The sequence below is a fragment of the Cervus canadensis genome, chromosome 5 (assembly GCF_019320065.1).
Source record: "Cervus canadensis isolate Bull #8, Minnesota chromosome 5, ASM1932006v1, whole genome shotgun sequence".
NCBI lineage: Eukaryota > Metazoa > Chordata > Mammalia > Artiodactyla > Cervidae > Cervus > Cervus canadensis.
In genome coordinates, this window is record NC_057390.1 from 22099971 (window position 1) to 22119371 (window position 19401).

Below are 19401 nucleotides of genomic sequence, written 5' to 3' on the forward strand. Positions count from 1 at the left end.
AACTATGCGGTAGTTTCAGCATTCTTTGTCACTGTCTTTCTTTGGGATTTGAATGAAAACTGATCTTTTCCAGTCCTGTGGCCACTGCTGAGTTTTCCAGATTTGCTGGCATATTGAGTGCAGCACTTTCACAGCATCATCTTTTAGGATTTGAAATAGCTCAACTGGAATTCCATCACTGGACAGACCTTTGTTGACAAAGTAAGGTCTTTGCTTTTTAATATGCTGTCTAGGTTGGTCATAACTTTTCTTCCAAGAAGCAAGCGTCTTTTAATTTCATGGCTGTAGTCACCATCTGCAGTAATTTTAAAGCTGAGGAGTGTCCATAGTCCCATCCATGTATTTTAGGTTTTTGAGAATGTCATCTCTCAAGATTACCTTTGTAATTGGATGAAATATAAATTCATTTTAAAAGATAAAAACTAAGTGTGTCTACATACTTCACCTAGACTAGTTTGCATGATGACAAACTCTTTTTAACTTGGATCTGACTGTATGGACCTGACATTGGAAACAACTACCAGAGGAAAAACAATCCATAAAAAAAAAAAAAAAAAAGAATAAGGGATCTTTGATAATATTATGTTTTCCCAGACGCATTTGTTTGAATCTTTGGTGCCTAGATTAAGGCTAAGTACAAGTCACTGCAACAAATTTATTCAAGCAATAGACGTATTAACTATCTTCAAACCTTACCAGTAGCAAAACTCTATAACACTAAGATGAAAATTACTTAAAATTTCAGAAAGAAGATGTACTTTCATTACACTTATAAATAACATGTTTTGTCATTACTAAAAGTTCATATTTCAACTTACCACATAAAAGATAGGAAGAATTTTATAGAACTAGAAATGGCTATTCATCTCGAATACTCCTAAGAACACATACACAGAGATGCTGATAATTCCACTGATTCTTACCAGTTTTCACAAGATATCTAAATTTCTAAAGCTGAAGTTTGGCAATATTCCTTTCATAGCAAGAATTAAATCAATTTAATGGCATAGGGTGAATGTTTGAAATAGAGCTTGACAGACTAAATTTTACCATCAAACCACTGTCTCTTTTTTCCTTCTTCTACTACACTCTGCCCAAAAGAAATTTATGTATGCTTTGGTAAAAGTCCTGAACACCAGACTAAACAGGGAAAGCTGCTTCTCAAACAAGTACAGAGCCATTATTCTCAAGGGAAAACAATATTGCATTTTTTGAGAAAACATCCTAAGTAAAATGAGTAAACAAAACAAAATACCTATTTGGTCATATTTAAGAGCTACCCTTGTGAATTCATTTAATAACATGCAGTATTCCTTTAATAATATGCAATAGCACTTGTAATCCATGTAAAAGTATATCTAATACAAGAGGGTTCAATAATTGAAATGATTATGAAATGTAATGAGCAAGAATTCCCAGCAAAGAAATAAAGTTTATGTACTAATGTGGGCAGGACCATAATCAATACAGGCTTTTGGGAAAATCTGTCTTTGAGTGTGCAGGATATTCATTTCCTATTACCATCTTTCAGTAAAGTATCTGTCCCAACAAAACATGTCTCACTAAGTGGAATGTTAACAGCATAAGAACCAATGTAAAATAGATATTGAGCAAAAGTTCTCCCCACACACACATCCAAGGAAGGCTATTACAATCTCTCCTAGATTTCACTGTGACAGCACACTGATTACCCATCTCTATAAATACAATGTCAAGAGGTGAAAGACTCCAGAAGGCTCTTTTAGGAAAATCTGTTTCCTCTGCCCCTCCCCAATCCTTATATTTATTTTCTCTATACTTATTGTATAAGAAATTTCATCTTGAAGAGAATGCACCTGCGATGTCATGTGCCATTAACAAGAGTTAACCATTTTGATAACAAACTATATTTTATATTGTTTATCCTGAAATTCCTAAGTTATCAATGATCCCATCAACATAATCATTCATTTGAATATTTTCAAATGAATGACTTAACATGAATGTTTCACTGCAGATATTATAAACAGTTCCTTTTCTTTCATACTTGCAGTTTGGATATTACTGACTGAGTCATATTTTCTGGTTTGCTTCTGATGGGTGCAATGCCCCTGGCCTTAGGCAAGGAAGGAGGAAAAGCTCTCTAAACATCATCTGCCAGTGGAGGAATCATTACAGAATTAGACATTCTGTGTTACAGTGTTGGCAAATATCACTGTGACGTGTCAATAGGAAAACTTAATTGTTTTCCACTTCTTTTCTCTGACCTGCTCCTTGTCATTTCAGACACTTAGAATCTTACTTCTCTCACCATCCCTATGCCAGTAGGGTAAAAAGGTTTGTTTAACGATGTAAAGTAAAATCAGACTAGAAATAAAAAAGAACTTTATGACTTCTCCCCATTGGCATCAAACTGAAAAGGCAGGATTGGTCATTAAGTTATAATTAAGCATTAGCATTTCAGCAGAAACATTATACCATCACAAAAACAGTGTCTGAGAAAAGCAGCAAAAATCATTTCAGCCAACCCTGGTAGCCAGGAAATTATTTTTGGGCTTTCCCAATTTGTACTCAGTAATGAAGTTAGGACATAACATGACTTTTAGATATTCCCTTTCTGTGTGTCTGTTACATGATCAAGATAGAATACAAGTTTTTCAACCCATCATTAAGTGCATAAATTCTGTCAGAAGACTCATTTCATCATGATCTGTAAATGTACTTAAAAACTGCAAAAGCATAAAAGTAAAAAGAAAATCACATTAGGATCTTGACATATACAGTATATTGATCAGTGGCACATAAGCTAGAAGCTGGGATATTTTGATAGTTTGAAAGTGGTTCTGTATAGTAACCAATCCATTCTTTCTTCACCATTTAGTTTTTAAAAAACACACACATGTTCGCACAACCACAAACGCACTCAACCACAGACACACAGGCATAAAAAAAAAGAACTTACACAATTTCGTCATTCTGGAACTCGAGCTCCCCGCATGTGTCCTCAAAGTCTTCTCCTCCGCCTCTGGCGGTCCCCTCAATGGTCTTATAGGGAACGATAACATTTCCACGCGCTCCAGATGTCCTCAGTACTTTCACCTCCATGATGCCAATGCTCTCACTCACATGAGTCACAGGTTCCTCAAAAGTAAAGATGCCGGCGTGGTCATCATCAAAAATAGTCACAGTGGCAGTGGAGGGAGATCCCAGGCAAGCAAGGGTAGAGACATGACTGGCTTCCAGGATGCCATCTTCCGAGGCTTCCAAAGATACTTTGACGTTGCTGAGATGCACAAGGAAATTCTCATCCTCCTCAAAGATGTCATCATCAATGATGCCAACTCTGATTTCCTTCTGGGTCTCACCAGGCTTGAAGACCACAGTTCCTTCGGTAAATTCGTAATCAGACCCAGCATTGGCTGTGCCGTCCTCTGTTCTGAAGTCAACACACACAGTGTTGGTCAAATCACCACCTCTGCGGATAATGGTCAGGGCTACCGTGCCACAGTTCTCCAGACACTGATACGTCCCTTGTTCAAAGAAGATCTTACTGACAGGGTCATTTTCAGCCACTTCCGTGTTGACCTCGTGCATGCTGACGGCTTTCCTGGCTTGGTCTGCTGCATGCCTTTTTAAAATGTTGCCTGCTCCAGTCATCAGGCGGGTAGCTTGAATGCGGTAAAATGCTCGACTTTTTTGCTGCTGACTTAAGACTTGGTAATTGGCTAATTCTATTAATTGCTCTATTTCCTTCTCTGGGTGCTTCTGCTTGAGTTCCTTCAGAATCCTCGCCATTTCTCGCCTGGCTTCTTCATCATCTTGGTCCCTCTCATCAACCTCAAGAACCAGGGCTCCATCTAAGAAACTGTCAACATGGGAATTGACCACTTTCCCATCCATTTCAATTTCTGTCTTGGAAGATGGCCTGTCTCCTTCGTGTTCAATAATCATTCCCCTCTGCTTGCCAGCCCGATACCTCTTGTAGACATACTTGTAAAACAGGAGCCTCCGGTCTGCCACCCAAGCAAACACAACGCAGATGGGGAAGAAGAAGAAAGTAAGCAAACCTTCCCAGACCTCCACAACCCCAGGAGAGCTGACAGACAAAATGATGTAAAGCCAGGTATAGGCAAAGATGCTCCATGCTGCTGTCACAAAGAACACACGCAAATGCTTGATTTTCCTTGTCTCCCCATCTGGGACGACGTATACACAAAGTGCAATGATGATGAACATGTTGAATGCAGCACTCCCCACAATGGTGCTAGGACCGAGGTCTCCTGCAGTGAAGTTATGGCCGCACACCTCAATTACTGAAAGGAGGATCTCTGGAGCTGAAGATCCCAGGGCCATCAAGGTCAGGTTGGACACTGTCTCATTCCAGATCCTCACAGTTGTCTTGGTGGTCTCTCCATTGGGTTTCTTTATGGTGATTTCTTTCTCTTGAGACGTGATGACTTCTATAGAGGACATGAACCGGTCAGCAATGATTGAGACGCCAAGAAACATGTAGACCATGGCCACAAAATACACAGTCGCTCTAGCAATTTTGTCCCCAAAGGAAGGGTCCTGGGGCTCCCAAATGGGTAAAATCACCCCCTTCTTACAGTAATAGGAGCCAGTACACTCGCCAGTCTCATTGCCTTCTCCTTCCATTTCTGTCTCAGCACTTATATGGTCCACATGGGAAAACACGAGGGCCACCACGGCTAACACATGAAATCCCATCGACAAGGTGGGTGACAGACTGAGCTGCAGCATGCTGAACAATGGCAGAGTTCCAACTGTCCCAACCTACTGGGGAGAAAAAGAAAGGGGGAGGGTGGGGGAAAATCACATCATTAGATCCAGATCCAAAGCACTCAAGTGACCCAATTATTTGTATTACATTTACCAGTGATTTGTTTGTATCTGACTATCACAACATCTATGGTGAATCATGACTCTAAGAATCCATCTGTGATAAAGCAATCCTTGGTAATGTTTACAGCCCAATCTCTCCACTTGTGGATTTTCTACATGTAGCCCCATTTACTGAGCAATGAGCAATGTACACAGCTGACTTACTGGAATAAAACGTTCAATTATATCCTTGCCTTGTTGAACACACATGCATGCATACTGACAGCCAATGAGAAAAAACACAAGGTTTTGATGCATTAAATAATTTTCTCCTTGTTGCTAAGGCAGATTTTCTTTTAAACTGTGGTTAACACAGTCACCTTCCAAAAACGGTTTCATTGCCAAAATCACATTAAGAGCGATGCTATGAAGTTTAGACGCTAAAAATCCTGCAAATGCATGACTTGGTGATGATCTTAAATTCTGGGGCACAGTTTACACTGTATTTAATGCAACTGTGTCCTATGGCTCATGAGGGTCACTTGGACTGCAAGATCAAACCAGTCAATTCTAAATGAAATCAACCCTGAATATTCATTGGAAGGACTGATGCTGAAGCACCAATACTTTGGTCACCTGATGTGAAGAGCTGACTCATTGGAAAAGACCCTGATGCTGGGAAAGACTGAAGACAAAAGGAGAAGAGTGCAGTAGAGGATGAGATGGTTGGACGGCATCATAGACTCAATGGACATGAATCTGGGCAAACACTAAGAAATAGTGAAGGACAGGGAAGCCTAGCATGCTGCAGTCCACAGGGTTGCAAAGAGTCGGACATGACTTCGCAACTGAACAACAACAAACTTATGGATCTTAGAACCAGAGAAATCCTCCAGCTTGCCTACAATCAAAGCTCAACGGTATTTGCACTTGAGGGGGGAAAAAACTCTGCTGTAAGGCAATATTTCCACACGTTAAGTGTAGACTTTAAAAGCATGTTTTGATGAGAGCACATTTCCTCCTAATTTTTAGCAAGACCAGGTCTTCTGATGCATTAGCAGCTGGGCATCTGGTTCTTCGAGCACTGCTCTTCATATCTGTGTACAGATCTCATTCTAGAATCTGCAGGCTGCCCATGGCAGGAAAGGGAGATGAGCAGGCCCAGGTCTAGGCGTGTGTCTTGCCCAGGTTGTGCCTGACAGGCTGTGAAATCAGCATTACCAGCCATAAAATGTTCCTTCTCTGTGTCAATGTCAGACTTCTCATGGTCATTCTAAAATACACATCAGTTCTATAGAGGGCTCAAGTGACCTAAAAATACAGGGGCAATAATTCCAACTAAATTAGCTCATGTGGCAAAATGACAGTGACCAAAAGTACCTATGGGATTAAAGGGCCTTAGGCAACTGGGGAAATGGCAATAGCATCACTGGTGGGAATCCAGGTTCACGAAGGCTCCAACTATCACTCTGCTCAGGTAATCAAGGTTTGTGCTTCTCAGTGACCTTGTATCACCTCTGATTCCAAGGTTTTGGTGATGGTGAGTGGGGTGGGGGACAATGAAACAAAGAAGGATCTGCTGCAAGTCAGGGTGACTCTGGTCTGGAAAGCCAGTTATAACATCCAATGATGTAGGGATAAGAAGGGTCCTGAGTCAGGTTTTAGTCCTGTGGCCTGACATAAAGTTAAACGTAGAGCTGGGTTAGAACCCTTCGTGGCTTCAGGGTATCTGAGTCACCCCCACATTTACCTACACTCTCTACCCTAGGCTTACTGCTGATGGCTTATACTGAAAACTGCACTAGGACCCAGGAGAACCCCTACCTGGCCCAGCACATTCTGGCATCACCTAAAGCACCCCCCCCCCTTTTTAAAGCTCATCACTACAGGGAGATAAGCTTTGACATTTTCCTCACACTAAGGAAGACACAGCAGAGGGCTGTGATGCTCTAACTCCATTCTAAGTAAAAGGTCGAAAGACAGAAGAAACATATTTTCAAAATATGCAGAAGTTCATGGTCAGTGTGTCTGCTTGTTCAGCCATGAATGGGCTTGAGTAGGTTATAGGATCTCTTCTTAAAACAAGGCAACCCTGAACCATCCCTGGAATAACAGTGGCAGATTTAGTTCTAACTCCCTTGCAGCAATTTATTCCACAGATTTATGAGAGCTGCCCAGACAAATTTTAGGACATGATGAGCTCTCTTCTAGGTCCTGAGAATTCATCAGTGAATTTGTTTTAAAGTCTCTATCTTTGCAGACCTTATATTCTAATGGGGAGGAAACAAACAAATGAATATAAATGTCAGGTGATTAAAAGTACTGTAATGGTGGGGGGTAGGGAGCAGTTTCAATAGGACGGGAAGTCTGTATGTTATGGTGTCTGTGCCAGGCTGAGTGTGTCAGTAAGTGCACACACATGAAATGCATGATTTTATAATGGGCAGTTTAAAGAATGCCTCACTGATAAGGTGCCATTTGAGCAAAGTCCTGAAGGAAGAAAAGGCCCAAGCTTCGTGGATACTTGCAGGAGGAGAATTTCACGTTAGGTACAAAGACCTTGATGAGAATTGTGCTTCACATAGTCTAGGGACCAGGAAGAAATCTGTGTGGTGAAAGAGCAGTGATGGAAAGAAGCAGAGCTCAGGAGCTGGAAACTCAGTGGGGACGGATCACGAGGGGCACTGAGGCCACTGTAAGGCATCGGCATTGACTGTGAAGGAGATGGGAATCACAGGGAGATCCCAATCAGAAGTGTGGTATGAGTTGATTTATCTTTTAAAATGATCTCTCTGCTGGTTCACTGAAGAACAGACTATAAGGGCAAGAGAAGAAAAAAGGAAGCCAGCATTTGCCTCTTATTAAAAAAAAAAATGTCTGATCAAGGCAATGATCCTGATGCCTTGCAGGTATATAAAATGATATAGTAAAGATCTAAAGTTTAAAAGGGCGAAATAAACATTTGCAGTGATCCTTTTGGAAGATCTGTAACTTAAAACATTTTGGTAACCTGTAAGGATCAGAAGAGTTGACTCATTGGAAAAGACCCTGATGCTGGGAGGGATTGGGGGCAGGAGGAGAAGGGGACGACAGAGGATGAGATGGCTGGATGGTGTCATTGACTCGATGGGCATGAGTTTGAGTAAACTCCAGGAGTTGCTGATGGACAGGGAGGCCTGGCGTGCTGCGATTCATGGGGTCGCAAAGAGTCAGACATGACTGAGTGACTGAACTGAACTGAAGGATCAGAAAGGTTAAGAATTTGCTCAGAGGGAACAGGACAGAACACACAGAGCCCACCCGAACAGACACAAAGCTGCGCCTGTCTCCAGGGCGGATAGGATGAACCACTCCCTTGAAATTGCTGCCAAGGCTCATCATTCCATTCCTCACATCTCAGCCAAAACAAACCTCCCAAAATGCAGATCACACTCTCTCACTCCCCTTAAAACTCTTCATGGCCTACTGCCCTGATGACAAATGCAAACCCCCTCAATAGGCTATTTAGACCTTTCCGGATCTGGCCTTTGAGTTCTAAAATATGGGAATTCTCTCAATTTCCTGAACGTAACAGCACTTTCTTACCTCCAGGTCTTTGCGTATTGTGCTTTCTGTACCCTGAACTATTTTCCTTCTTTGAGGCACGTTTCAAAATGATACCACAGCAAATCACAAATCACAGCTGATTGCCTGAGATGGTAATCCCAGGCTCCATTATTAAACACTGTCCCAGACACCATGCTAAATTTTTTCATCTATCTATATCTAATTATTATATCTAATACTTCCAGGAACCAGCACTGCCCTGTTATACAACTCCTAATGTTGCCATTTCCATTAGAGTCTGTGTGAATAGCACCCCTAACAATATACTATAAGCCTATTTGTAGGTGGGAAGACTGTGGTTCCAGACAGGTTACATACTTGCTGAAAGTCAGACAGTAACTAAGATTCAAAGCCCGGTCTATCTCTGAGACTGATGCAATCCCCTGCTCCATGCTACCACACCTGAGACTGTATACAGTGATCTTTTGAGAATGACTGGATTTGGGCTTGGACTAGCTCAGTGGAAAACCTCCTGGCTTCTATGTGGGGTTAGGTAGCAAAAGGCCCATGAAAGGTTTCCAACAAGCCTAGTTTTACCTTGCGGATGGCAGACTGACACAGACAGATACCCACAGCTGGGAAGTAACCTGTGGGCTGAAATGTTCCTGGAGACAATGGGCTCCCACTCTCCCACCTTTTAGCAATTACCTGGCAACCACTTTTGCAGATACTCTCAGGGCAATCTCTTCAGTCTGCCAAGAAGAAGCCCTGCCCCAACCAACATCTCCCAATATGCTCCCAGCCCAAAGGGTATCAATTATCAATGTCTAAGGGTGAACAGAGCAGTTAAAAAAAAAATCCATCATCGCTATTATATAAAAAGGAGGGGACTTCTGAGATTAACTCAAAAATGTCACAATTATATCCAAAAGGTGGTTTCACAGTAGTCTAATTTGCAAGGTCAGTTGACCAAAAAACACTGCTATAGCTTATTGGCCGTGAAGCAACTGGAAAGAACTCTCTGGACTTCAGTTTCTTTATTAAATTAACACCAAATCCAAATGCTTGTGAGGATATGGGGTTTCTTTACCACTGAGCCACCAGTGAAGCCCTGAGGATGTGGGTTAGGTGTCATCAAAAAATGAGTCCTTCATTTTTTTCCTCCATGTTTTGTCTCCATTCTGATGCCTCAGTCATCAGATGCGAACAGATCTGACTCTTGCCACTGTCTCCTCAAATATTTATTTCTATGAAAATTAAGCAGCAAATAGTAGCTGTTGATGCATTAGTCTGCTGCCTGACCTTCTAATCTTTCACCCTGATCTACTGAACTCTGAACAAGGGGTAGTCTGATCTTCACAGTGGTTTCAGATAAGCCCTTACATCCAGGGCCAGTTCTTACTTAGGAATGTTCATTACATCATCCAAATGAGCCTTCAGCACAGTAGCAAGAATACTCACATTATCTTCTGCTATTTATTTTAAAACAAACAGCTCCAACACCTATAGATGACAGACCTGACCATCACTGACAAAGGATGGTGAACAGGTATCAAACTGAGTGAGCCCACCCCTCTATGGCAAAAGGAGAGGTCACAGAAATGGGTGCATGTACTCGCCAGACAGATCTTCATCAAACTGCCACAGCAGAGGTTCAAGGAGTAGTTAGGCAGCACGGCAGTGGGAGCTTCAGTGGTTCTGACCGCAAGGAGAACCAGCTCAGAGAGGGAACACCTCTGGCATTTTCACCAGTTCTGTGCTTGAGGGGGCCTAGTCTCTTTCTGCTGATCGGCAGCTGGGTTTTTCCAAGGAACTCCTTGACTCTCCATCAAGACCTGGAATCCCCATCTCTGTAATTCTTGCTGACTGAAAGCCTCAAAACAAAGCAATGGCTCGGTTTCTAAGGCAACGGTAAAGCAACCACGAATTCTCATCCACTACAAATGCAAGCACTTCCAAATGCTTCTAGACAAAAGATGTTGCCAGCGGATGCCCTTCTTTATCTGATCGTCCACCGAGGGAGCCAATTACCATTCTGGCCCCCACCCTCGGGCCATCAGGCCATGGCCCCACTTCACCAAGGAGCCCCTTTAGTGCCCATAGAACGCTCTGCTATTACTTTACTTTTTCCCCAAAGAGAGAGTTTCCACTTTTCTGCCTGAAAAATGAGGACAGGTCTTCTGGGAGACAAGCAGTTAGACATCACGTAAGGGGCTCAAGCCCCCTGCCCAGACTTACAAGATGACAGGGCCCTGTCCCATGTCAGAAAACAGCCTCTTCATTCACCAAAGGTAGCAGCTGGGGTAATGGTCAGGTAACGTGGCCAAAAAGGAAAGATGGTTTCAGGATAATGAAAATGTTACTGAAAAGTCATGAGACCCTTTCCCCTTACTTTGTTTTTCTATATAGAACTTATTACTTTTTATTGAATTATAGTTGATTTACAATGCTGTGTTTATTTCTGCTGGACCGCAAAGTGATTTGGTTATACACATATATGCATTCTTCTTTATATTCTTTTCCATTATGGTTTATCCCAAAATATTGAATGTAGTTCCCCATGCTATACAGTAGGACCTTGCTGTTAATCTATTCTATATGTAATAGTTTATGTTTACTAATTTCAAATTTTCAGTCACTCTCTCCCCCAATTCCTCCCCCCATGGAAACCACAGTCTGTTTCTCTATGTTTTTAAGTCTTAGAACTTACTATTTTTTATACAATATATACTTTATTTAACAGTTCTGCTCATTCTCTCATAGATGTCAACTCTGTAAGGGTAGGGATTTCTGTCTCCCTTGTTCACCCAGTTCCTTGAGCTGCTACATGGAAGATGCACAGCACCTACTTTTATTAAATGAATAAAATACTTCTCAGTTGGCCTTGTGCTGATTCATCAAATCTCTGATGTGGAATCAGAATCCAGGTGTTGGACCTAGGCATATGCATTTAGAAATGTTCCCTAGGTAAGATGGATACCCCTAAAGGGAGCAGAGGCCAGTATCAGACTGAAAAGCCACAATCAATATGCGGTAGAGGAGAAGAATGAAGAACCGCAACACCTTTTCATTTATCTGTTTTCACTACAGAGATTAACAAGACTGTTCTTTCCTAGCAAAGAGCTCCTTACTTCATGCAAAATAACCTTCTCATGCTGCCCCTCCTTTCCACCTGAATAAACGTGTGTAGTTTACATCACCTCACCTAGAGATTTTCATCTTTCCCTTGCCCATCTCCTGCCGCCCCACCCCCAAGGAAGGCTTTTGTAAGCACGCCCCTTCATCACGTGACAAGGAAAGATGATCCATTTAGGGGATCATCAGCTAAAATCTGAGGTCGGAAATCCCTCCAAAGGCATGTAATAATCTCAAGGTTTTTCCATTCAGTCAGGAGAAAAGAAAATAGTGAATGAAATCCTAGCAGTGAACAAGCAAAACTAAAATAAAAGAAGGCAATCTGAAAAGCTGGGGAGAATGACACCAAATTTTAGCCCAACAAGTAAGTTAATACTCAGTTCTAATGACAATAAATCAAAAAATTTTTAATAGTCTCAACACAGCCCACAGACCCCACGTCTTGGGGTCAAGACATGTTTACCTTTTAATTTTTTAACTGGTAAGTAATCCAAAGAAATGGGAAAACAACACATTCATTCACAAGTTTGCCAAGCTTTTCTTAGCCACTCAGATGTGCCAGATACTGTGTTTTAAAGACATATAAGATGATATTCCCCAAAGAAGCTCACATTCTAGTAAGTCATTACGAGAGACAAGGAGTGAGTCTTGCTTTCCAGAAGACAGAACTCTTCCATGACTAGGGAATCATGGAAGAGGAGAGACTTTCCAGGCATTCAGATAGGAAGACTATGACCACATGAATTCACCACGTGAATGCCCTCAAAGTGGACCACCTCATTTCCAGGTTAACATACCTGGGGTCTTGGGGTCATACAAGTGGGCTTCTAGAAACCTCCAATTGCTCCATCTACAGTCTTGCAACCAAAAGATTTCAAATGTAGTGAACTCCCAGAGGGGGCCTCAGATCATCTCTTCCATGAAACTTTCAGGGGTCTCATGTTGGACAATAGCAACTATTTCAGGTAATGATTTGTTCACCATCCACCCTGAAAAGAGCAACCTTTTCTGATGTTTGACCTTACACTGAAAAAAAATGAGGTCATATGTGTGTCACATTTATTTCTGGGTCACCAAAAAAGATCTCCTACCTAAAAATATTTCCCACACTAGCTTGTTGACATTTTGCCTTCAGACATTTGTTTGAGTGAAGTATAACCCTCCTGGTATTCCTAATTCTAGAGAGTAGACCATTCATTTGTTCTCAAGAATTTATTGAACGACTTCTAGTGCAAAGCACCAGATCAAACACTGTGGGGATTACAAAAAGGACAGATTCCCAGTCCCTGTTCCTGATAAATATACGGTCTTCAAGTGATGTTTACTCAAATGACCATGAATAGGAGAAAGAAGATGGAAAATTCCATAAAAGGAAGGGACTGGAAAAAGCAACAGAAGCTGGAGAGAGTAAGGGCATTGCAGAAGGAAGCAATGATGTGCCTAAAGGCACAGAACAACACTTCTTCAACTTCACTTCACCTAAGGATCTTCTGGAAAATTCATTGAAGTGAAGATAACTGGGCCCTATCATTGGGTACAAAGTAGATCTAAAGAAAAAAAGTGTTAAGTGTTAAATGCTTAGTCGCGTTCAACTCTTTGTGACCCCATGGACTGTAGCCCACCAGGATCCTCTATCCACGGAATTCTCCAGGCAAGAATACTGGGGTGGGCAGTCATTCCCTTCTCCAGAGGATCTTCCTGACCCAGGGATTAAACCCAGGTCTCCTGTATTACAGGCAAATTCTTTACCTGCTGAGCCATGAGGAAAGCCCTGTAGCTCTAAAGAGGAACCCCCAAATTTGAATTTTAAGAAGCATCATAGGTGATTCTGATGTAGATGGTCCTGGGACTGGCATGACAGGTAGAAATGCATGAAGGGCAGAACTGGGTAGGAAGGCAGAACTAGCTGGAAGGGCATCAGCATGTTTAGCAAAGACAGACTAGACAGCAAAAGGACTTAAAGAAGGTCCTTGATGGAAGGTGGTGCTTACATATTAGGAGACATTTTTTGTAATATCAGTATGCTGCTGAAGTGAAGTAATATATCAGATGGGCTCTCATCACAAACTGGGACTCCAGACAACACTAAAATATGAAGTCCCAGGATTTCCCTCAGAACTTCCCTGGCAGTCCAGTGGATAAGACTCCATGCTTCCAATGCAGGGGGCACAGGTTCCATCCCTGGTTGGGGAACTAGGATTCCACATGCCATGTAGCATGGCCAAAAAATAAAAATGGTGAGTGTGTACGGAAGGGAAGAGAGAAGAGGGCAGAGAAAAATGGACCCTAATCAGAGATGAACAGGGTCCTCCAAAGAGGAGATTAAATCACTGAGAGTAATATACATACTTCATAATTTTGGCAAGGATTTGCTCTGCTTTCCTCAAAGAGAAACAGCTAAGGATAGCTAGGAACCTACATAGACACAGGGCAAAGGAGCAAATCCATGGAAGTCTTCAGTGCAGTGCAGTTCAGCTCAGTCATGTCCAACTCTTTGCAACCCCATGGACTGCAGCACGCCAGGCCTCCCTGTCCATCACCAACTCCCAAGTCCACTCAAACTCATGTCCATTGAGTTGGTGATGCCATCCAACTATCTCATCCCCTGTTGTCCCCTTCTCCTCTCGCCTTTAATCTTTCCCACCATCAGGGTCTTTTCCAATGAGTTGGTTCTTTGCATCACATGGCCAAAGTATTGGAGTTTCAGCTTCAGCATCATATTCAGGACTGATCTCCTTTAGGATGGACTGGTTGGATCTCCTTGCAGTCCAAGGGACTCTCAAGAGTCTTCTACAACTCCACAGTTCAAAAGCATCAATTCTTCAGTGCTAAGCTCTCTTCACAGTCCAACTCTCCCATCCAAACATGAATACTAGAAAAATCATAGCCTTGACTGGATGGACCTTTGTTGGGAAAGTAATGTCTCTGCTTTCTAATATGCTGTCTAGGTTGCATAACTTTTCTTCCATGGAGCAAGCGTCTTTTAATTTCATGGCTGCAATCACCATCTGCAGTGATTTTGGAGCCCCCAAAATAAAGTCTGCCACTGTTTCCAGTGTTTCTCCACCTATTTGCCACGAAGTGATGGGACCAGATGCCATGATCTTTATTTTCTGAATGTTGAGCTTTAAGCCAACTTTTTCACTCTCTTCTTTCACTTGCATCAAGAGGCTCTTTAGTTCTTCACTTTCCACCATAAGGGTGGTGCCATCTGCACATCTGAGGTTATTGATATTTCTCCCAGCAATCTTGATTCCAAGCTTGTGCTTCCTCCAGCCCAGCGTTTTTCATGATGTACTCTACATATAAGTTAAATAAGCAGGGTGACAATACATAGCCTTGACGTACTCCTTTCCCAATTTGGAACCAGTCTGTTGTTCCATGTCCAGTTCTAACTGTTGCTTCCTGAACTGCATACAGATTTCTCAAGAGCCAGGTCAGGTGGTCTGGTATTCCCATCTCTTTCAGAATTTCCACAGTTGGTTGTGACCTATACAGTCAAAGGCTTTGGCATAGTCAATAAAGCAAAAGTAGATGTTTTTCTGGAACTTTCTTGTTTTTTTGATGATCCAACGGATGTTGGCAATTTGATCTCTGGTTCCTAAAGCCAGTTTGAACATCTGGAAGTTCACAGTTCATGTGTTGTTGAAGCCTGGCTTGCAGAATTTTGAGCATTACTTTACTAGCGTGTGAGATGAGCGCAACTGTGTGGTAGTTTAAGCATTCTTTGGCATTGCCTTTCTTAGGGACTGGGATGAAAACTGACCTTTTCCAGTCCTGTGGCCACTGCCAAGTTTTCCAAATTTGCTGGCATATTGAGTGCAGCACTTTCACAGCATCATCTTTTAGGATTTGAAATAACTCAACTGAAATTCCATCATCTCCACTAGCTTTGTTCATAGTGATACTTCCTAAGGCCCACTTGACCTAGCATTCCAGTATATCTGGCTCTAGGTGAGTGATCACACCATTGTGATTACCTGGGTTGTGAAGATCTTCTTTGTACAGTTCTTCTGTGTATTCTTGCCACCTCTTCTTAATATCTTCTGCTTCTCTGGAAGGCTTCAGAGACCTCTCAATCAGGTTCCACTCACAAGCTCTGAACAGAGGTCAACAATACACAGAAACATAAAACCCAAACTGGACCTCCTAGGTGGTATGGAAAGTTGTGCTCTTTAAATGAGAGGCTGGTATGGAGCCTTACCAAGTTCCCCTGTTCCCTTCAACTCAAGAGTAAATCTCTGCAGTCACTCTTCCAGCTTTCTAGTCTGTCTCTTGGGACTGGGGATGTTTAATACAGAATTCAGTTTCAAGCCATGCAATAGGAACATGCACAACGCCTTAAAAAAAATCTTTTTTAACAACAAAAATGCTGGTTATGTGAGCAAACTGGTGAATTTCATCAGCTTTTTTCCCTGAGTCATTAAGCTTCATCTTCAAGTAGATTGTTTTTCAGGGATGGGAATTTACCAACTGAAAGTTCGTAGGTCTTTCCAATTTTCCTACATAGTCACAAAGCACAATCCTTTAAAGAATAAGATTCCCTTGAGGAGAACAGAAATAGAAAGTAAAAAGAAATAATTTTTTAAAAACCTAGGTTGGGGGCTTTCCTGGTATAGTTCAGTGATGAAGAATCTGCCTGCCAATGCAGGAGACACGGGTTCAATCCCTAGGCCGAGAGGATCCCACATGTCCCAGCGCAACTAAGCCACTGCACCACAAGTACTAAACATGTGCTCTGGAGCGCGGGAGCCACAGCTACTGAGTCCATGTGCGGCAACTACTGAGGCCTGCGTGCCCTAGAACCCACGATCAGCAACAAGAGAAGCTTCCACAATGATAAGCCCATAGACCACATGTAGAGTAGTCCCCTGCTCACCACAACCAGATAAAAGCCCCTGAAGCAACAAAGACTCAGCACAGCCACAAATAAACAAAATTTTTTTTAAAAAAATTCAAGTTGATTGGTGCTCACACAATGGTGACACTTCATCAACATTCTATGTTCTAATTTTCTGAAGTTTCTGACAATAGATGCAGTGACACAGCTCTGGGTGTATATATAACACATCCACTTTTTTAAATGGAAGCAGCTTAGAAAGGAACTAACCAAATTTAGAGAAATAAATCAAGTAGCTTTTCAGGAGGGAAAATCTGAACTTTTTACACAAATCCCCGAGCACAGTTTAGGAAACATACAGTTTACTAAGTAAGGCAGCTAGTGAACATGTCCTTTAAACCAGGAGTCCTCAACCCCTGGGATCTAATGCCTGATGATCTGAGATGGAGCTGATGTAATAATAATAGAAATAAAGTGCATAATAAATGCAATGTGCTTTAATCATCTCAAAACCATCCACCTTGGTCCATGGAAAAACTGTCTTCCATATAGTCAGTCCCTGGTGCCAAAAAGAATGGGGACCACTGTTTTAAAACAATCCCATACACCTGTATTTGAAGAACTGTTTAAATACTGGCTCATGGTTTTAATTTTAGTAACTATGCCATGACTATTATTGTCTTTTTGTGATAGGCTGAGGATTAGACAGGGGCTTTTGAAAAAGAGAAAAAATTCAGTGGAGAAGGAAATACTCATCATTTAATCTTTTATTAACAAGTGAAGATAGTTAACTCCTGCCTATTAAGTCTTTGCATAAGCAAGGATTATTTTCACCAGTATCAATGATTAATGAGAGAACATGTATTCATTCATTCGACAAACACTGAATGTGTATTATGTGTCTGGCAAAGTACTGGGGGCTAGAACCATGAACTAAACAGAAAATCTCTCTCCTCCCAGAATTTATTATCTAGCTAGGAAGACAGATGATAGATGTTAATTTAAACTGTTGCAAACAGAAACATTTAAATTGTTACAGAAAGAAGCATTTATTAATTGATAAATTCTATAAAGGAAAAACACAGTCCTAGGAGAGTAAGTAATGGAAGGCCTGACCTACTAGGATATTAGGGAAGGCTTTGCTCATGAAATAACATCTGAGCCAAAATTTTTTAAAAGACACTCAGCAAGAAGCCAGGCTAAAGGTTGCGGGAGTGCAAGGCCTTAGGCTGACACTTCTGTAATTACCCTTCTCAATAATGGGATTACTCACAGACCTACCTTCTTAGATATGCTGGGGTATGAGATCATGTTTAGAAAATGCTAAAAACAGCTTCTGAAATGTATATGAGAATCTCCCCCTCTAAGGGCACAGTCACACAGTCAAAATTAACTGCATTCTACCACACTGCTGGGGGCAGTACTGTAGACAGAAGGGTCATTGGTCTTGGGGCCAAAAGAAATGAGTGCTGGTCTTGGCTCTCACCAACCAGTCATGTGGTCTTGGACAAGTCATTTTCCCTTTCTCGGCTTGATCTGTAAAATTGAAGAATTTTGCTGACAGCCCAAAGCTATGATATCCTAATCCTCACTTTGGCATTCAAGGTCATCATCCATTATACATCACCTGTCTAACTTGCCAGATTTACTATTCCTGGTAGACAGCTGAGCTACAAACTGAAAATTACCCAAATATACACCCTGTTTTCCCTTCTCATATTTTTCTACCTGTCCTCCATGACCCATTTTGAATATCCAATTCCCCTTCAGAAAACTGCTTTTATTGCTAGGAAGGCCCCTAAAAGTCTTCTAATGTTGCCCCTTCCTCCCTTTTCCCTGCAAGAAAACTCAGGGTATGAGAACTTAAAAGACTTTTTCCCCAAAGCCACGCATCTCAGAAGTGACAAAGCGAGGCTCTAAAACAAGGTCTCTGAGTTTCTAGGCCAGCTCTCTTCCCATGACACCAACCCTGATTGCTCGGATTCCTGCAGCCCCTACGGTGACTGCTGTGTTTCTCTTAAGATCTGTGTCTTGAGGGATAGGAAACTATGGCCAACAGGTCAAATTTAGCCTACCATCTGTCTTGATAATGCCTATTTTTTTTAATATACTTTGAAATGATTGAAACACTTTTAAAAAGCACTGTTTCATAATGTGAAAATTACACAATGCTCAAATTTCAGTGTAAGTAAAAACTGTTTTATGGAACACAGCACGTTCATGCATTTAAGCACTGTCAATGGCTGCTTTCACATTTTCACAGCAGTGTTGAGTAGCTATGACAGGCCCTGTGGTCCACAAAGCCAAAATTATTTACTCTGTGGCCCTTTCAAAAACAGTTCTGTGGGGGTTCAGGATGGGGGTATACATGTACACCCATGGCTAATTCATGTTGATGTATGGCAGAAGCCACCACAATATTGTAAAGTAATTAGCCTCCAATTAAAATAAATTAATTAATTAAAAAACAAAACAACAGTTTTGTGACCTGGTGCAGCCATTACGTGTGTCCTTACCTTCTGGCTCTCCAAGACAACCTTCCACAATCAGAATGTCCACGTAAAGGCACACAGTTGGGACAGTCGTCCCTCAAGCAGTAAGAAGCAATCCTCACTGAGCACTCGTGTGCTATTGGCAGTTCCATATGTTTTATAAGTATTAATGTATTATTCCTCACAAAAACCCCATAAGGCTCTCTACTATTATCACTCCCATTTAACAGATGAAGATCCCTGGGTCAGGAAGACCCCTGGAGAAGGAAATGGCAACCCATTCCAGTACTCTTGCCTGGAAAACCCCATGGATGGAGGAGCCTACAGTCCATGGGATTGCAAATAGTTGGACACGACCAAGCAACTTTTTCACTTTCACTTTCAACAGATGAATAAAATGAGGCACAGAGAAGTTAAGGACCTTGCACAATATAAAATATGCCATTTGTTGAATTCAAACAAACATTAAAACTAATATGACATGTCTGTTGCCTGGAGGACAACATGGCAACCCACTCCTGCATTCTTGCCTGGAGAACCCCATGCACAGAGGAGCCTAGCGGGTTA

At 41.8% G+C, this 19401-nt stretch overlaps 1 protein-coding gene across 6 annotated transcripts in view; it reads right to left on the reverse strand.

Moving 5' to 3' along the window:
* The window catches only part of SLC8A1 (solute carrier family 8 member A1), a 442687-nt gene that overhangs the window by 348323 nt on the left and 74963 nt on the right, over positions 1–19401 (reverse strand). For 4 of the 6 annotated variants that reach the window (XM_043468408.1, XM_043468405.1, XM_043468410.1 and 1 more), the window contains exon 2: positions 2942–4773. In XM_043468408.1, the coding sequence (XP_043324343.1) occupies positions 2942–4740 (1799 nt within the window). In that variant the 5' untranslated portion in view covers positions 4741–4773. Of the gene's footprint in view, positions 1–2941; positions 4777–19401 lie in introns of all 6 variants that reach the window. The other 2 variants (XM_043468407.1, XM_043468406.1) reach the window with 1 other exon arrangement.